Source organism: Naegleria lovaniensis, assembly GCF_003324165.1.
Source record: "Naegleria lovaniensis strain ATCC 30569 chromosome Unknown tig001, whole genome shotgun sequence".
NCBI classification, from domain to species: Eukaryota; Heterolobosea; class Eutetramitea; order Acrasida; family Naegleriidae; genus Naegleria; species Naegleria lovaniensis.
Genome location: NW_025407823.1, coordinates 133843 through 153425, shown reverse-complemented (window position 1 = coordinate 153425; position 19583 = coordinate 133843). Strand labels below are relative to the sequence as shown.

The 19583-nt window shown below is 35.9% G+C and overlaps 7 protein-coding genes across 7 annotated transcripts; 4 read left to right on the top strand and 3 right to left on the bottom strand.

Annotated features, from left to right (window-relative positions):
* Window positions 1–108: 108 nt before the first annotated feature.
* On the bottom strand, window positions 109–1260 carry C9374_003611 (uncharacterized protein; the record flags this gene model as incomplete). Its single annotated transcript, XM_044693159.1, has 1 exon — window positions 109–1260. The coding sequence occupies one exon, from the start codon at window positions 1258–1260 to the stop codon at window positions 109–111; it is 1152 nt and encodes a 383-aa protein (XP_044555741.1).
* Window positions 1261–1696: 436 nt separating this feature from the next.
* On the bottom strand, window positions 1697–2779 carry C9374_003610 (uncharacterized protein; the record flags this gene model as incomplete). The annotated part of the gene is made up of 2 exons (XM_044693158.1): window positions 1697–2611; window positions 2675–2779. The coding sequence occupies 2 exons, from the start codon at window positions 2777–2779 to the stop codon at window positions 1697–1699; spliced, it is 1020 nt and encodes a 339-aa protein (XP_044555740.1).
* Window positions 2780–3314: 535 nt separating this feature from the next.
* On the top strand, window positions 3315–4873 carry C9374_003609 (uncharacterized protein; the record flags this gene model as incomplete). Its single annotated transcript, XM_044693156.1, has 2 exons — window positions 3315–4438; window positions 4582–4873. The coding sequence occupies 2 exons, from the start codon at window positions 3315–3317 to the stop codon at window positions 4871–4873; spliced, it is 1416 nt and encodes a 471-aa protein (XP_044555739.1).
* An 866-nt stretch (window positions 4874–5739) lies between these two features.
* Window positions 5740–6057, bottom strand: C9374_003608 (uncharacterized protein; the record flags this gene model as incomplete). The annotated part of the gene is made up of 1 exon (XM_044693155.1): window positions 5740–6057. One exon carries the CDS (start codon window positions 6055–6057, stop codon window positions 5740–5742), a length of 318 nt encoding a protein of 105 aa, XP_044555738.1.
* Window positions 6058–6947: 890 nt separating this feature from the next.
* C9374_003607 (uncharacterized protein) lies at window positions 6948–7454 on the top strand (the record flags this gene model as incomplete). The annotated part of the gene is made up of 1 exon (XM_044693154.1): window positions 6948–7454. One exon carries the CDS (start codon window positions 6948–6950, stop codon window positions 7452–7454), a length of 507 nt encoding a protein of 168 aa, XP_044555737.1.
* Window positions 7455–9658: 2204 nt separating this feature from the next.
* C9374_003606 (uncharacterized protein) lies at window positions 9659–11851 on the top strand (the record flags this gene model as incomplete). The annotated part of the gene is made up of 1 exon (XM_044693153.1): window positions 9659–11851. One exon carries the CDS (start codon window positions 9659–9661, stop codon window positions 11849–11851), a length of 2193 nt encoding a protein of 730 aa, XP_044555736.1.
* A 632-nt stretch (window positions 11852–12483) lies between these two features.
* Window positions 12484–19544, top strand: C9374_003605 (uncharacterized protein; the record flags this gene model as incomplete). The annotated part of the gene is made up of 2 exons (XM_044693152.1): window positions 12484–15375; window positions 15435–19544. 2 exons carry the CDS (start codon window positions 12484–12486, stop codon window positions 19542–19544), a joined length of 7002 nt encoding a protein of 2333 aa, XP_044555735.1.
* Window positions 19545–19583: the final 39 nt, after the last annotated feature.

Below are 19583 nucleotides of genomic sequence, written 5' to 3'. Positions count from 1 at the left end.
TTGTTATTTTTTTTAAAATTGATAACTTTTTATTAAAATTTGAGATAATTTGAGAAAAAAATACAGAAATTGCTCAACGAATTATTCCCATTCATGGTGCAACATTATTCACAAGAAAGCACTAACATCAAGAGTTCCCTTTGCTTTTTCCAATATCAACTTGATACTTTCCTCCCACAATTCTCGTTGTTTCTCACGATCATGCGACTCCATGGTGGATTCTTTCAACGTATCTCCATCAAAATACTTTCCGGATACATGTTCCAGTGAAGGGTCTACGACGAGCCTCTTCAAATGCGAGCCAGAATCATGCAACGTTCGGATCTTGCTGGTTACATAACTTAGGAGAGGTAAAACATGATGTGCAATGAACACCAGAGCAGGATGGTAATCCCGAGCCAAGCTCGTCGTAGGGACAAAGCCTGGATTGAACATGTTGACTGTAAATGCAGGTTTTGATTGTGTACTACTGCTGGTACTCATGGAGTTCTGCAATCTCCGTTCAAGTTCATAGCCACACAAAAGATTGCAAAGTTTTGAGGTGGAATATCGGACACGACCCGTGTGGCCAGGGTTCTTCAACAATTCTAGAGATGCATTCTTGTCGTCTTGATAATCATCAAAAGGATAGGCCATTTTACGAGGATGTTGATAGTGTGGAGTGGGCATTCCTGTTTTTGCCTGTGGATCATGAACATCACTACTCACAATAATAATTCTTCTCTTTACAGAATTGTCATTAGATTCAAAGAGAGGAATCATTAAATTAATAAGCAAGAAGTGACCTAAATGATTCACTCCAAAAGTTGCCTCAAATCCATCCACAGTTTTAACATCATTTTGGAGTTGTAGACCTGCATTACATACTAGTGAATACAAAGGAGGAATTTCATGTGCTTTCACTTTTTGAGAGAGTTCATGAACAAATTGTTGAATGGATGTAATCGATGCTAAATCGAGAACGATAATCGAGACATGTCTGTGTAAAGAGTCGACATCGACCATGCTGCTTGCTCTTGATTGAGAATGCTTTTTCAACTGCTTTTCATGTTTTGAAAGAACATTGGAAATGGAGGAAAGAGCTTCTTGTGCCTTGATGGCACTTCTGCAAGCCATTACAATGTGATAAGATGGCAGCAAGGATGGTAAAGTTTCAGTTAAATAGATTTGGGTCCATTGATCGAAAAGAATTTGCTTGACACATTCAAGGCCGAGGCCACAGTTACATCCAGTAACGACAAGGGTTTGTGTTTGAGACATTTTGTTGTTGAATGGAGAACTGCTTGCAAATACATTAAGTTGTAAGCAAAATGGAGCTTTGTAAATTGTGCTGTTCTAAATCATGGAGTTTTTTGTGCGCAGCAGTAATTTATCGCTTAAAATCGTGCGATTCCGGATTACTACAGATAGTATTAACCAAATCAGGTCAGTTTCTGTTCTGCGTGAAGTGAACATTTGAGCTTGTTTCTTTTAAAACGATGTCTTTGGCTTTTCTATAGTGGAATCATTACGTGTTTGATTGAGTCTCAATTTATTGTGCAAATCATTGAATCTCCCATCCAATATTCTTCTCATCAACCTCACTTGTGATCACATTTATTGTTTCTTGTGGAATAATTGATGAGAAACCACGTTCAACAATGTAATTCATTATTGAATGTTTCAATAATGCATCATTGAATATTTCAATAATTGATTAAGCATTGACTTTAACTGTTTCTTCCTCCTTATATTTTCCTCCCAAAATCACTGCCTCATTATTCCTAAATGGTTCCATGGTAAGCATTTCTTTAGGTTTCAATCGTTGTTCTCTTAAGCATTTAACAACAGTGTCAAAGCAATGAGTTGCTGATGAACCCTCTTCCAATGCCTTTGTATGAAGTAGAAAGTCACCCTCTTCTTTAAGGAAGAGTTTTGCATTCTTAGCCAACATTTGACACATTGCACTTGCACTTGAAGAAATATCAAATATAATAGTGTCAATACTTGCAGGATCGATTAAATGTGAATAACTTTCAGGTTGAGAAGCATCTCCCAATATTGTAATAACATTAAATCTTGCAAAGTGTTGTTTCTTAATCATTTCAACACGTGTCGAATTAATGTCTATGGAATAAATGACACCACTTTCTCCAATAATATCAGAAATGTGTGAAATGGTTTCTTGTCCATTTCCTCCACTTCCAAGATACAAGACACGTTTTCCAGGTGCCAATGAAAAATTATCAATTCCACCCGAAATCCAACTTGCTAATTTACAATGAAATGGATTCCAAATTCTATATTCAATACCAGAAATTGTGTGAATAGAATCTCGATCGTCATTATGATGAAATGTTGGAATCAAGTTTTTAGTGGCAAGCCAAACAGGGATCAAGTTTGGAGAGTCTCGTAATACGAAAATGCCAGGAAATTTGTGATTTTCAACAGTAAAATGTGGAATTGGAGGAGTAGTAGTACTAGTAATTGTTGTTGTTGTTGTTACTTGTTCTTCGTTTGTTGGCAATGATACAGTATCCATCAACAAACTCGGAACATCATTGAGAAGGAATTCCTTGACAAAGTTCAAATCGGATCGTTCAGTAATAACATTTGGATTCGCTTTCACATACTACTTGGAAGATTATTGTTACAAAACAACAATACGCGTGATAAAGTCGTGATGAATACCTACCTGTATAAACTTTTTGAGATATTCAATATTGTGGGGAGCAAAAAGATCTTCTGTGTCCGTTGTGGTTGTGGTTGTTGCTGTTGGACAGGACCAAGATGATGACATTTTTTTATCTTGTGAATTGTAAGCTTTAAAACCCAATTGGATTTTGAACGATCAACATTTTTATTGCACTACAACGTGTTTGATAAAGTTGCGCGAGTCCTTGTCAGTCCTTACTCCTTTCTACAATTAAAAGGTTACAACAACCATACAGCAGAGCTTGTAACAACATTCGTTTCCGGAGTTTGTGACTGAACATGGAGCTGATCGCCAAAAAAAATCTTCTTCTCGCCTCACTGCCCCATGAATTTTACTGAACTTTTTACTAACCACTTGTTACATTATAAACCCATTAAAAAAAAACTGTCGAATGAACAACACCACTCTTAAAGATCACAACTCTCTGAATCACTAGGACCATATTTCATTCGTTTTTGATGGTCGTAATGGTCGTAATGGTTCTGACTCATCTCGTGAACATGATCTTCAACGATGGGAATTATTATTGAAAAGAAAATTCTCATTACAACAAGAAGGAAAAAAGAAATGGCTCGAGAATCGAGAATTGAAATATGAAAAGTTCTTTCCTGTGGAGTTTATGAATGACAAGGAATTTGTTTTGAATCATATCCAAAAGTATGGCTATGGATTGCAATTGGCATCCCATCACTTACAAGACGATCGAGAGTTTGTATTGAAAATAATTCAATTAGAGCCAATAGAATTCCGATTCGCAAGTTGTACCGTTCGACATGATAAGGAGGTGGTGTTGACTGCTGGCAAGAAGTTTCCCGAGGTATGGGGATGTATTTCAAAACCACCGGTTCTTCATGCTTTCGCTCCGGATATCGTTCAACAGAATGGATTGGCTTTACAAAAAGCACCGAAAGAGTTTAAGAGAGACAGAAATATTGTGTTGAAAGCTGTCAGGCAAAATTATGAAGCAGTGCAATGGGCAGACGACACTTTGAAATCTGACAAGGAAATTGTGATGGAAGCGTTCAAACAAAATAAGAAGGCTCTTCATCTCGTGGCCAATCAGTTACTATATGCGAAAAACTCATTGCTATTCGATCAGGAATTCATGTTGACAGTTCTCAAGAGACTGTTTCCTGAATTTTATCACCTAAAATCTTTTGACTATTCCAAGAAACATGTTATGGTCAAACTTGTTCAAGAATATGGATGGTTGCTTAAATTTGCAAGTGATCCACTCAAGAACGATCGAAACATTGTGTTGAATGCAGTCAACAATTATGGCTGCTCTCTGCAATTTGCTTCTCTTGATTTGAAGAATGACCGAGAAGTTGCTTTGGCTGCCGTTCAACAGGATGGCTACGCTTTGAAATATGTCTCTGATGAATTGAAGAGAGACAAAGAAATTGTGTTAACAGCTGTCCTTAAAGATAGATGTTCTCTTCAATTCGCATCAGAGGAAATGAAAAATGACAGAGAGCTTGTACTGACAGCTGTCAGACATGACGGCTACGCTCTTGCATTTGCACCAGATACATTTAAAAACGATCGAGAGATTGTGTTGACAGCTATAAGACAAAATGGCGATCATCTTCATTTAGCATCACAAGAATTGAGAAACGATCGACAAGTGGTTCTGGAAGCCGTCAGATCCAATGGTTGTGCTTTAAAGTATGCCGGTGAAATGATGAAATGCGACCAAGACATTGTTTTAGAAGCTATCCAACAAAAACTAGTACCGTTGGAGTACGCTTCTCAAGATCTTGTACGTGACCCACAATTTTTATTACAAGTTGTCAAGTGTGGACATGAAGGAGTTTTCCGTTATTTGCCCAAAAAACCATTCATCTTACCAACGAGTTTTTGTTACAAGCAATCAAAATCAACAGTCTTTCCATTGTTGCATTCTGCGTACCTTCTTATCGTTTATTCCCTAATTTAACTGGCTTTGAATATATTATAGAAGATAAGGAACTCATGTTAGAAGCAGTGAAGAATCATGGAATGGCATTACGTTATGCGAGCAAAGAATTACAAAAAGATCCAGAACTTGTGCAACAAGCTCTCAAATGCAATGGTTATGTCTTGGAGTATAGTGATGAATTATATCAAGCACGAATTCAACAATGTTATCCTGATATTAATTTGGGGAACAACGCCATTAAACAACAGCAACGTTGAATATATTGAGTAACAAGGAAATTGAAAAGCCAAAAATTAAAAAAATGATTTCACTTCTACACACACTCAGTGATTGCATGTTACAACTCGAGTGTATGTTGATATTCTTGCCGAATTCTTTTTGACATCAACCACTCTTCTGATAATACGAAGAAATATTCTCACAATCATCAACATTTCCAATCGGAATCCAATCGATCGTTCACCGCCCTCATAACATTCTCGGAAGACGTGCTCTGGTTACTCTCAATGATTTATTGAGAATGTTCTTTAAAATTATTATTAGGACAAAACAAATTCAAGTTAAATAGGAAATTAATTTCTGGAACAGATCACACCATCCAAGCAATTATTTGTGATTTGGAATAATTTTATGATATTACAGATCTAAATAGTACGCAACTTGGATACCCTGTTTTTTTCATTCCAAGAATACAAAATTGAATTTTGCAGAACCCAAGGCGGAGAAAACGCAACCTTAATAGTGAGGAAACTTTAAGCGATGCTAACGATCACACGTTAAAGCCATTCAGGGGTAAGCTATTGGAAAGAAAATTTTGCACAATTCAGATGGTGTTGGGACATTACATTTAATTAGAGAAAATAGTGATCTTTTAGAACATATTGTTGTTTGTAAAATTAGACAATTCACAAAATAACTCAAAACAAGACAACAGAAAAACCTCGAGATATATCGGTGATGATTATATCCCATCAATGGATGTTTGTAGAAGATACTGAAGTGGGTGGAGAGCTGTAAGATTTATTCTACAAACTTCCATGTTGAACTCACCACAACACTTTGGTCGATATTTCTTCATTATTGATGAACAAGACAATACATGTATTGAGGTGTTCAATAATTATCAATAGCTTTCTTCTTCTGCACTACTCTCTTCCTCTTCTTCCTTCCTCTTCTTGGATGTCTTAGCCTTGACAAGTTCGTATTCCTTCTTTAACTTGGCTGCCTTGTCATGATATGACTTCCTTTCTTCATCTTTCATTGCGTGCCAGAGACCAATTTTCTTAACAAGGCCAGTTTCTTGTTCCTTAGAGATGAGCATGTATGAAGTGGGTGGTTTTTTTGGAACTTCATTCTTGTCCTTCTTGATTCTCTTTCTCTGATTCTTTTCATCAGATTCTACACTCTCCTCTTCGTCACTGAATGATTCAAATTCTTCCATCTCTTCGTCGGATAAAGATGATTCTGAAGAATAGATTAGATCAATATTTTCAACAAAAAGTTTCTCGTTTTGTCTAACTAAAAGCCACCCAGGATCCCATTCACCACAATCAAGAGGCTGAACAGGCAATCCATTAAAATTGTTATCATCATACTCCAGTAAATATCCATCCAATTCATTCCTTGTAAAGTCTAATGACAAAATATGCAGAAAATCCCTCAAACACCAATCCTTTTCCAAAGGATGGTTGTTTGACGAGTTTCAAACTCATTAATTTTCCTCCAATTAATTCCAAACTCTTGTTGTTTACAATATTGAAACATGCGATTTTGTGATTAATTTCATGGCATGATGTGCATTATTATGACATCTTACAAACGTTTGAAGATTGTCATACTCTGAACGAAAATCTCCAGAAAATTAACTTCGACGAGTCACGGAACGGTGGACTTGCCAAAATGATAGCGTTTTGATTTATCTGACAATTTTTTGTTATTTCTTGTTGTGAACGTCATACTGAGCAGCTTGTTCAATTTCTTCACAAACACAATAGGAATTTTGTAACATGGCAATGGCATTGCTTTCATTTGGTGTAAAATTAAATACATTCACAAGGTAATCTCGTCCAAAGTTCGGTGATGATAAAAGGACTTTGAAATGATGAGAGGTTGAATGAATTTCCAGTCATAGGAACTGAATAGTAAGGTATTAGAAATAACAATGGCATTGTGTTGCAGAAAGCTCATTAAATCGTTACTTTGGTGGTATTTTTTTTATCTCTCTTCTTAATTTTGTAAGACGTTTGAGAAATTGATTATTACGAAATCATGGGTGAATTTACCCGCACTCGATCCCCCTCATTACTTTTATCAAACAAAAGAAGAAACACAATGGCTCCATCAACCAAGAAGACTGAAAAACACCACAAGCAGCAGGAAACCAAGAAGATCAAGATCTCAAAGGCCACAAAGACAGACATAGCTGAAGACGAAGCTGATTCCGACAAGAAAAAGAAAAAGTCTCGACATGAATCCTACAGCTCCTATATTTATAGGGTTTTAAAACAAGTCCACAACGAACTTGAAATCTCTTCAAAGACAATGTCTATCATGAACTCATTCGTTCAAGATGTCTTTGAAAGAATTGTCAAAGAAGCTGTCCAATTGTGTAGAGTCAATGGAAACAAGACTTTGTCAACAAGAGAGATTCAAACTGCAGCCAAATTAATCCTCCCTGGTGAATTGGCAATGAATGCTGTTTACGAAGGCACCAAGGCTGTTATTAAGTATAGACAATCCTTCCCTAGACCACTGATCAAGATGAAGAAGAACGACGAACTTATTGTGCCACCACTTGGCAGAAATAAGAGAGTTAAAACAAATTCGTTTTTTTTTTAATTGCCTGTTGTCAAGTGTTGACAGTTCTTGCCGAATGTTTCACATCTCAAAGTAATGTTCCTATTGAGATTATGTGGTTATTCATTATAAATAGTAATATTATTTTCATTGTAATGTGATGTTGATATGGAGAGAGAAATTCATGAAAAATTTAATGAAATTGCTCAAGTCTGTTAGTGTTTTTGCTAAATAATTAACGAAAAATATATTTGTCTGATGTGTTTTGACTACCATCTAAATATGTGTTGATTTCTTGTGGTGTGTCTCTGTACGTATTTTCAACAAACAACAAATCATTCAGTGCAAATTCATACAACACAACTTGAATACAATGAAGATCCATACTTCCATACAACTGAATTAAAAAATTGCAACATTGTCACGGATTATATGTTGTTGTCGTGTGTATATCTTAATATTATTATATTATTATATTATATTATAACATCAACAATTCGACAACAAATCCACTGGCCAGAATTAATCTTCAATCAAAAACTATTCAATTCAATAACTCAGTTGTTCTCAACAAACAAGAAGTCAGTGTCATTTAAATTACTATTGGGTCAAGTGTTACCATCGCTGCTCCAATCACAGTTTGTCAGCCCTGTAATAGTAAATCCATTCAGGGGAATTACAGGATGTGCATCATATTCAATGCAACTTTCAGAGTGTACACTCAGCAGTGAATCAACACTACAAGCCTCTCAATCAACAGAAAATCAATCATCTCTGCTAATGGGTAGTAATCCGAGAACGACATTTCAAGCCATGAAATTCGGAAAATGCACATTCAGCACAACAAGCATCAAAGAGTTGTCACACTCGTGTAACATCATGAACAAAACCGAATGATCGGCACAAAGCAATTCGAACAAAAACCAATTGTTTTGAATTTTCTGTGAATACACCTTCTACGGTAAGAGTTTGAAAAAGATTGGAATGATAATTACTGATGCCATCAGAATACTACGAATAACAAACGTAAGAGACAACAGAACCATACCTGCTAAAAAGCAAATAACTTCACAGAGGGTAGTGGCTGTATTTTTTAATGTTGTTGACGGTCCTGTTTTCTCGTCCACCAACAATTACCAACAACCAACAACAGTGAATGATTGAAAGCATCGTAGATAATTCTATTGAAGCTATCTCGTTTAATATTTATTAATTATTAAACCAAAAGCCTTTATAATTGTTTTACAAGTTTAAAAGTGAATAAACACACAACACCATCCGTCCAACAGCCAAGTTTTTTGTGTGAGATGTCTTGTGACCGCTCTCTCTGAACAGGATTGTGCAGAGAGAGTCCATCAACATGCTTATTTATAAAGTTCAAACACTAACATACTTGAGTGTTATCAGTTTTATTACATATATGGATGAGGGTGGAAGAGATAATCTTTCCTAGCACACAGCTAATAGCCCGGATGGGGATGATTGCTAAAATACTGCTTAATTGCAGCAACTCCAGCAACAACAGCCACCAAACAATCCCAAAATTATTGTATTCCAGTATTTTGTTACTTTAAACACACTCTAAAGTTCTGGCCAACGTTATTCATAAAATCATGGTGTAAAACAATGAGCAGCATATATTTAACTTTTCCTTGATGTCATTTATCCACTCACGTATATTATTCGAGATGTATGTTGATTTTGGAATTTGACGGGCCAACACCGAATTGGTTCCAAACCATGGTGAATAGTCCATTCACCTGTGGACATTACTCATGAGGCACATTAAAAACATTTGTGGTGGGAATCAATATATTCATTCCTCATCGAGTCGTCATCATCATGAAGATCAGCACGAACAAATTTATCACTACTTGCAAGTCAAGATTCACGGATATGGATCACTGGATCGAGATCTCCGAGCTTAAACAAGTAATCGGATTAATAATTGACTTGCTCCATCGATCCAACAGCGTAATTGCATCTCCTTTTTCCGTGTAAGGATGGATCACGAAACAAATCACCAAGTGAAAGCAATTCCCCTGTCATAAAAAAGTCGAACTGATTCGCAACCTCTCTTGCGTATTGCTCAACAAAGACCTGCGAAATTTTAAAAAATATTCTGTCCTTCAAGAATGAAACGAATAACAGCCCATCGCATTTTGCAAGGATTAAATTCCCACAACAGCAACACATTGAGCATCATCCAAAGCCATCATAATTTTGTGTTTAATTCTTCTTCATCCATGAAATCAAACACCATATTTTTTAATGTTCCGTATCAAAACAAATTGTTGTATTATCCAACAATAACATCCGCATTTGGCCAAATACGTTCTTACACCACCACAAATTGGTTGAAGGAAAAAGAAGCATCCACAAATGATAGTAATGATCCCTCACCTTCAACCTCCGAACAAATCAGTCTCGATTTGACTAATTACAAGAAATGGAATGAGCAACAAGTAGCATCACTGTTAACATCTCCTGAATCTTTGGGTGGTGCTGGTTTGTCGGTTGAAAAGATGAAGCCTTTGTATGAGGTTGGTTTTGATGGCTCATCTCTTTACATCATTGTTGAGAGTATCAAGATGGACGGTGTAAAGTATGCCATTGATCAACTCAAGAACACTTTAAAAGACCATGGTTTCCAAATGACTCTTCTACTCTCCGACACTTGTAAAATTATTGTTTTATGGGTTAACACGCAATTCCTGCACAAATTACAAACCAATGTACAATCAATCTCTGTCCCTTTACTCTCTGCATCTGATTTTCTAATACCTTCCCTTAATGCTTATAACGCACTTTCCTTAGTTGATGTAACAAACAACTATCAAGTTGATCAAAAGGACACTCTTATTTACAGACATCCACTACTGGATGGCATAGAGATATTTAATAATTTAGTAGAATTTAAAACTATACAAGATAGATTCAAGCTTATTTGTTCACTACACTCATTACGTGGAAGGCCAAGCTTTGAGATTCATGGAAACGCGAGAACAGGAAAAACACATTGTGCTAGGTTTATTGTACCATATTACATTACAAAAGCAATGAATGAACAAAGATTGGCTAATGGTGACCCAATACTTAAATTATGTCCTGTTATTTATACTCGATTTACGAATAAGGAAAATTGTAACCATTTAAAAGAAATTTATGATTCATTACAACCAATCAGAGAGGCTTTAAATATTGACGATCGTACATACATTAATCTAGATTACAAAACTCTAATTGCACGAGATATAACAAAGTTCGGAAAATATTCTCCAAATTGCCATCTATTTATAGTATTAGATGAAATACAATTCATAGACTCGACTATACTTGATACACTTAGAGAAATTGCAAAATCACAAGATCTACCATATCGTGGATCGACTTTTATTTTAACAGGATCAACTCAAGCACGATTTGTGAGAGTATTAGCCTCAACTGTTAAGAATGGATTAAGCTATAACGAAGCAACAATTCAGCATACTATCCCTTATGATCTACAAAACTCGACACAAATTGAAGAGTTATGCAGAATTCGCAACATACCAAAACCCTCAGATGAAGATCTTTGTTTATTACAAGAAAGATTTAGAGGACTTAATATTGCTTACCTTACTCAAATCCTTGCATTAGTATCACAAAACATATCCATCGACAAAGCTGCCTATATGTTCATCAATGAAATATTCGATATATACGATAGGGATATTTTTGTACCACTAACAAAAAAACCGTTAACAATTGACAGTAATTTAGAGCTAGTGATGAATCAGCTTTTGCCAATAGAAACCATTTCATCCCAACAAGATAATATTTTTCAATACGCATCAACATATTTAACAAAGGAAGCAAGAATTGTAAATGGTATTTCAGTTGACTTCTACAAGTTTAGAGATATCATGTTGGAATATTATTTGACAACAAGGTTGCATAAACGTGAAGATGGCACTTATTATCTTTCTAATATTGAATATAAACCCCATTCCTTGGACACCACTATGGATAAAATTGCATCATTAGGAGAAAAGATTGCAAGATGGAAACATTATAACCGCAACAATGATCATGTTGCTAAACAATTTTTTCAGAACAATTTTCAAATTATTCAAAATTTTTTACAAAAGGATCCAGCTTTGACAAAACTTAGCAACAGAAACATTAACAATTTATATCAAGAGCTAAATACCATTATCAACAAACATCATACACAAATCCAAAAGACATATAGCTCATTCAACACTTTACCAAAACAAGAAAAATTAGCTATAATATTTATACAAACCAGAAATATTATTAGACATGAACACGTAACTTCATCACCAGCAACAACAGCTGTTGCGAATGCATACCTCGCTCACTTTTTCAACGGAGATAGACATGATTTCCATAGATTCTCCATTAGAGTTTATCCTCTTCTTGGCTTGCCAATGTAATCAAACTTCAACATTGATTTTCTCGAAATCTTTTTTGCAATGTCGATGATTCATAATTTCACTCTTCCAAATGATCCATGAATTTACTACTTCTTGCGTATGTTGACAATCTTTGTTATAGCATTTAAAAAATCAATTCTTTCAAAGACGAATTGTCAACAAGAGAGATTCAAACTGCAGCCAAAGAGGATTAATCCTCCCTGGTGAATTGGCAAAGAATAACGATGGCTTTATTTTTGGGTCCATACCAAGATTTGGAGCTCTACGACAGGGCATGGAAAAGTGGAATTGTGGGATTTCCACATAGTCAAACATTGTCCATGGATATTATTTCCACAAACTCTACAAAATTTTGTTGATTTATGTTCACTTTCACTGAAACAAATTGGGCAATGAGCTTGATCATCAAATTTTCTTTTTTCTTGTTCTGAATCATCATCCTCAGTCTTTCCTTCCTCTAAATTTTTGTAGGTTTTCACAACACGTTGCGAGGAGCATTTTCAAATATTTCTCTCAACTCAGAGGAAAGGAGCCTTTTGATAAACTAGTTCAGATTTTGGATCAATACGAAGAACCTTTGTTTTCCTACAACAAGTCCCCACAAAAGGAAGAACAAAATTTTCACATAAAAAATGCCGCTAATCAAAGAAAGCAAGAAATCGATTCTTTCAGGTCATTCAAAGAGTCCTTCATTGTTGACTGCATCAACGTCGTTAGCTTCATCGTCAATGAAGGGCAAGTCATCATCATCATCACCTGTGAGGTCGGAAGTAAAAAATACAGTTGCTTCTTCTTCTCATCATTTCGATGATTTAATGTCGACGACGGAACAACATGTATCGGGCGATGAAGCTGATTCATCGGATCAAGAGAGTGATGATATGGAAATGGATACACAATCGGAACACTACATCCAGAGACAACAATATTTATCAAACATTTTGGATGAGATATCGAGCTCTAGTTCCGATGACGAGGACCATCCTCATGGCCGGCCAGGAAACCACCCTCATGCATCATCATCCACCCACCAAGCCTCATTACTACGAAAAATATTAAAAGATGATGATGATGGAGTTGATGATGATCGATCCAATGACGATGAAAATGATGATGATGAACATTTATTGTTGGATCAAATCATTCAGAATGAGAGTTCACTGAATGCTCCCTCTTCATCGAGGAAAAAATCAGAACCTCTCCTCACGAGCAGCTCCAACAACAAACCAAATGTATCACCTCTTGCATCCAAACCATCTTCCAGTATTTATTTTTCACCTTCTGCCATTTTGCTTGACATGAAATTGGACGACTCTGAGAAGTTTGAAATTCTCAAACAAGCCAGTGTGTTAGAGCAAACCAAGTATCAACTTGAGAAAATATTTATTCCCTATGATCCTTCGACGAAAAGACAGCAACATGTCACACCTGTGTCGTCAGGAAGTTCAAAAAATCAACTAGTAACAGTTTTGACCGTTCCTTCCGAAGAAGAATTGGAGAAGAAGAAAATTCTCTTGCGAACTCTTCGAGTGAAACAAACAGATCGAGTGATTGACAATATTCTTAGCTCTGCTCGTTCTTCATCCTCTTCTGAGGACGAAAATGAGCCATCACAGCGACATCATGCTGAAGATCAAGAACACAACAACGGAATTTCACAACTTGAAAATGACGAAAATATGTCGACTTCATCAACCTCTGAAGTGGGATCAGACTATCTGCACAATTTGATGAAAGAAGATGAAAATGATTCAGATCTTGATTCAGATGACACGGACTCTGTCAATGAACAAAAGAATTATAGCGCACCGTCAACGGAAGCATCGAACGAGGAAGCTCGAGCTTTACTCACAGCCATGCGAAAGAAAAACATCAAAGATTTAAAAGAGTTTAATTCTTTAGAGCATTCCAACTGGAAAGATTTTTATGGCGGAGTTCTCGCTCAAAATATGTCAATACTCAAGCTAGATTTAATGAAATCAGTGAATGACTATTTGGAAATTCATCGCCAAGAGATTGGAATTTGTAAAGTAATTAAGGTTTCCTCAACAATTTTGGCTGTCGGTACTTCGAATGGAACATGTGTCATATTTTCCAACAGCAGCAGCAAAGTCACTCATCTCAAACTTTCTGGAAAAGCTGGTACTCCTCAAAAGTCTGTACATCAACAAATTAACCAGTATAATGCTGTCACTTGCATGGATATCACCTCGACAGGAAATTTCCTTGTTTGTGGATATGAGTATGGAGATGTTGCATTTTGGAGCATTCAAAATAATGGAGAACTTGTAAAAAGAATTAACGGAAAGGGAGAGGAAAATACGAATTATGAATTTTCAACTCCTATTGACAATATTCAGTTTGTGAAAAATAATCCTTACAAAATTTTAGTTTCTTCGTACGGTGTTGTAAAACTCATTACCCTGAAAGAAAGACTCATTAGACTTGGAGGTAACTCGTTTGTTCATGAAGTATTGAGAGTCACCGATGAAAAATTTGAAAAAGTTGTCGACATGAAAATTTTACCCGAAGGTGAAGCTTATCATCCAAGTAATGATTATCTCATTGTCGCAATGGCGACACCTATTGGTATATTTGTAATGTGTCTGGAGCCTTTTGTGAAAATATTGTGCTTCCTCTCCAAGCCAGAGGAAGTCACTCACACTCAACTACCTTACTTGTGTTGGAGGCGAGCATTGGCACCTATTCAATTTATTACAACTCATGAAACTGCACTTTCCCAACAACTGAGAGTGCACAAGACCAAACCCCCGCTGTTAGCGATCGCTTGGGGGAACATTTTGAACATTTTCCAACTTGAAATAGAGCCTCAAACACTGCTTGGAGAAGTAGATTCTTCAATGCCACACAGTTACAACTCAAATGTAAATACTGAAATGTTCAGAGTTTCTTGCATGGAATTTAAAAACGATTTAATTGGAGGTGTGTGGTCTGGAGAACAGGTCATGTTGTTAGTGGATAGAGATCATCAAGTATTAGTCGTAGATCCATTTGCAACTAAAAATGTAGAGGAGAGAAAAATTACATTTGAAATTCCGACCAAAGCCACTCAAGAAAAAATTATATCCACACATCATTTGACATACCATTCAAGATTTGACATTAAGAACGACAGTGGCAAATTCACACTCCATCCAGTGCCGTCCTTCCATTCATCCCTCTGTACAAAATCTTCGTCCGTGGACGGTGTTGCCTATTTACTTTGTGACAATGATATGAATATTAATAATCAAGTGGTGATTACTGTAAAAGTGCTCAGTTGGAAGGAGCGTATCGATCAGCTCTTAGAAATGGGGTCATGGAATCATGCTCTTAAGCTAGCTCTCAATTTTTATCAAGGAAAAGGTATTGCAGTTATTGGACTTCCAACAGATTCAAGTCTTCGAAAGCAATTAGCAGGAGATATCATTAGCTCAATTTTGGAAGGATATGTAGAGTATTACACATCTCAGTTATCGTCTGATAATGACGATTCATATGAAAATTATGAATACTATGCTGAGGTAAGTTGGAATTCAGAACGAACCATACTAGTATTACCAAAATCTTTTAACATCATTAGCTGGCCAAAACATGTATTCGATATTCGATTGAAATTGAGAAATCTGAAAAAATTTTTACTACGTTTTATGAAATTTTTAAATCCAAAAACAATGACAAACTATTTTTATCAATCATCGAGGAATTTATTGTAAAAGGATTGTTGGCTTCTAGAGAATCTGAGATTGTTGTAATTCCTAATCAATTTATTGAGAAAACAATTAATCATCATTTCGAACAATATGATAGACGAAATTTACCTGCTCTTGAACATTTATTACTTTCTCTTGAATACAATGATCACATCAGTACTAAGGAATATAGCAATCCTGAATTTTGCAAGAAGCTTATTGAAAAGTGTAAACAATATAGACTCTTCAAAGCAATGACTCACATTTATAACAAAGGATTAGGTGACTTTGTAACTCCAGTGAAAGAAATTTTGAAAATAATTTTCGATCCCAGCAACAATAACTCCAGCGACAGACCACAATGCGTGTCACTCTTGTTTGATTATTTGGAAAACTGTTTCCTGAACGCCATGTCAATTTCCAATCAGAGGATTTCTACAAGCTTATTATACGACATCAAGTTGACGCTTTTGAACATGATCGTTCAAGAAACAAATGTCAGCCAGTACTCAACCAAACGATTTCACACACTCTCTCGCCTTGTTATTCTTGACTCTAAACGGCTCTTTAAATGGTTAGATGACGTGTTTTCTGACACTTCAACAACTAGCCTCTGGACTTCCGAACAACACGGTACTCAACCATCACACCCTTTATACGCACCAATCTCGAAACAAGCTGTTGTAGACGCTTTGACCTATGTATTTTGTTCCTCCTCAAGCCATGCATTTTCACCTTGGGAAATCAGAACAAAGAAGTTTTCGATTGAAGAAGAGCAACAACCACAATCTAATTGGATTCCCAATCTAGAAGACTGTGTGTACTTTTCGTTATTTATGGCTAAGCAGCTCTCTCTTTCGAGTCAGCAATTTCCTGACAGAAATTCTATTCATGTCTCCATCGATACGATTCACAGAATTTTTTCTACGCTGTGCTATGAAGGAAACCTATTTGATGATGATATAAGCACTACTCAACTGGAATTGGTTTCAATTTTAACTAATATTCTGAATGTCATTGTAAGAAATGATACCAAGGAAGTGCTTAATACGGAAGAGTTGATTACATGTTGCAGAAATGCTAGATTTCACAAAGTACTTATTTATTTATACTCTCTCAAAGGAGATTATGAGAAATTGTTAGACGCCTATCTTTCTGACAATGATTTGAGAGGTGGAGTTTTCACATTCATCAATAACTTGACCAAGCTAGAATCAAACATTATTAATCGTGAAATAAGTGAACTCTTCCAAATTAACGACAAGACCATTCTCAACAAGGATCAAATTTATGCAAGGATCAAAACTGCTACCATCAATCATTTATCACAACTGATAGAATGTGATAGTGATGCTACTGCACATTTAATCATCATGCACTTTACAAGTGAACATGAAAAAGTAATTTCTTCACTTAATAGGTATCCTAAATTACAATTCTTGTATCTTAAAAACATTATTGGAGTTGAGAACACAAGTGATTCAATGCACGAGCTATTGAAACGCAAAGGACTGACACTTGATAGAAATGTTCATCTCAAGTATTTCCAATTATTATGTGAATTCGAACCTCAGTCTGTTTATACTTATGTTGCCTCACAACGAGATTATCCCATAGATGAATGTCTTAAATTTTGTCGACAACATAATATCATTGATGCCACCTCATACTTGCTCGAAAGAGGAGGTGATGTTGTTGGAGCTGTCAAGTTATATCTTGAAAAAGTGGATGAAAAGACGAGAAGTCTTGCTGAACAATGCGTTTCCGAGGAAGATCGATTTATTCGAAGTATCAATTTTAATGATTATTTAGCTGTGACCAACAATTATGAAAACGACAGTGCAGACAATGGAGGAATTAATGGTCCACCACTTTCAGATCTTTTCTATTTATTGAAAGAGTTTGATGGTAAATATAAGGCCTTCCTACAATTCAAATGGGAGGAAGAACAACAGCAACGAAAGTTAAAACTGTCAACAGTCATGGATCCAAAAGCAAAAAACAAAGAAGAGGAAAAATTTGAGCTCAAGAGTTGGGCGAACAAAATGCTTTCCGTTGTCACTGCTTTTGCCAAGTCTTCAGCATCAGAAATGCAAGAAACAACAGCCACTCAAGATATGACTTCAATGATCACTAACCCTGAAAGCTTATCCAGAGGTAAAAGAAGACTACTTGAAGTTCAATTATATTCGAGCAGCGTCATGAACATTTTGCAATCGGAATCGTATGAAAAGTTCAAATCTCTCATCACAGATATTGTAAACATGTGCAAACGAAATATGGACAATGGAAGATTAACGGACAAAGATGTTAAAATATTATGGTTCCATTTGCTAGATAAGCTCATTGTACCATTGCGAGAATTGTTTGATTCATATGCAGCAGCTTCTCAAAATCATTTAGAGGGAGCGATCACAGCCGTCGCAGCAAAGTCATCAACTTCTGAAAATGCAACTATTACTCAGAAGAAAAAGAAGAAAAAATCATCAAATAGCGATGACGACGAAGAAGAAAATGAATCCAATGAAGAAGATAATGACATGACTTTTATGGATGATCTCAGCGACGACGAAGATATCACTATTGAAGACAACATTAATGACCACAAGGAAATGATTAATTCTGCCATTCGAGAAAAGGAAAAACTTCAAGAAAAAGTGAGATATGAATTTGATCCAGTTGTCACAAAAACAACCTACGAAAAGATTACCAAAATTGAAAAACGAATTACCGCACTTAAAAAGTATCTTGCTGATTTAGAGTATGAAAAAGCTCGAGAGGACGAACGAAAATTGAGAGAAGCAACAGATCCTCTTGCTCCTAAAAATTTGAAAAATCGACCCAGTAATCTATTTTTCCAAGTTTGTTTGCATCATTTACTGAAATTTATTTTTACAGAAATGTCAAATTCATCTTCGAGTATTCAAGATGAAGAACAACAAGATTTGCACATGATTCAAGCTCATGAAAAGAAATTTGAAAAGAAATTTGAAAAGAAATTTTCAGTTTTTGGATTGCTGCAAAGTGCCACTATGAATTACAAGAAAGATTTATATGGATATTTTAAGGAACCACTTTTAGACATGTATGACAAGTGTGGTTTCGAATTAATGCTCTATCATTCCATTAATCGATTATTATGCAATGATGTGAATTGGTTACAAAATCGATACATTCGAAGATTGAAGCGAGGTACCAAACCTCAAAGTTATACTTGTCGATTATGTGAATCTTCCATTTATGATCTTCAGGAAGATAATATGAAAGGAGGAAAATTGAGAGTGTTTTATTGTGGACATGCCATGCATGAACATTGTCTGGATGAAATTAATTGCACATCACATTGTCCAATTTGTAGCCATCAAGCAAGTGAAACATCATCAACTGACACAACGAATAGTAGTGTGAAACAAAAGAACTCGGCGGAAAAGAAAAAATCCATGTCTGGATCATCACTATTACATAATTATTCATTGGAGGCAGATGCTACTCAGGGACAGGTATTTGTGAGTGTGTACAAGAAGCAACGCTATCGATTGGTTGAAAATTCACTCATGAATGCATTTAAAGCAAGACGAAAATTATTTGACGAATTGGATGAAACAAGTGAAGATCATGTGGCAGTGGGAAATGAGGGCTCATCTTCAACTCATGATTCGCAACAACAACAACCATCTGACGAATACGGATTACCTGCTTCAGAAGAAGTGCCAAACACTGGCCGAAAAACTCGCTCACTTGTTGATTATGTGAAAAAAGATCAACCTCTCAAAGCCCTGAGATATGGCTCGTATTCCAAAGCACAAGTGAGCTACTCCACAATTTTGAAACGACAACGTGTAGTGGATGAGATCAAAGTGGATGACGACTATGAATCCACAAAGGTTCTACCAAAACCACGAGCAGCCATGAAGCAATCTCAACCCTCTGTTAAAAAGACATTGAAATTGGATTTACCAAAAAAAACTATGGCACCAAGGGATGCCGAGGAAGAACAATAAATGTGTGATTTACAATGGCGAAACCAGAATGAAATGTCG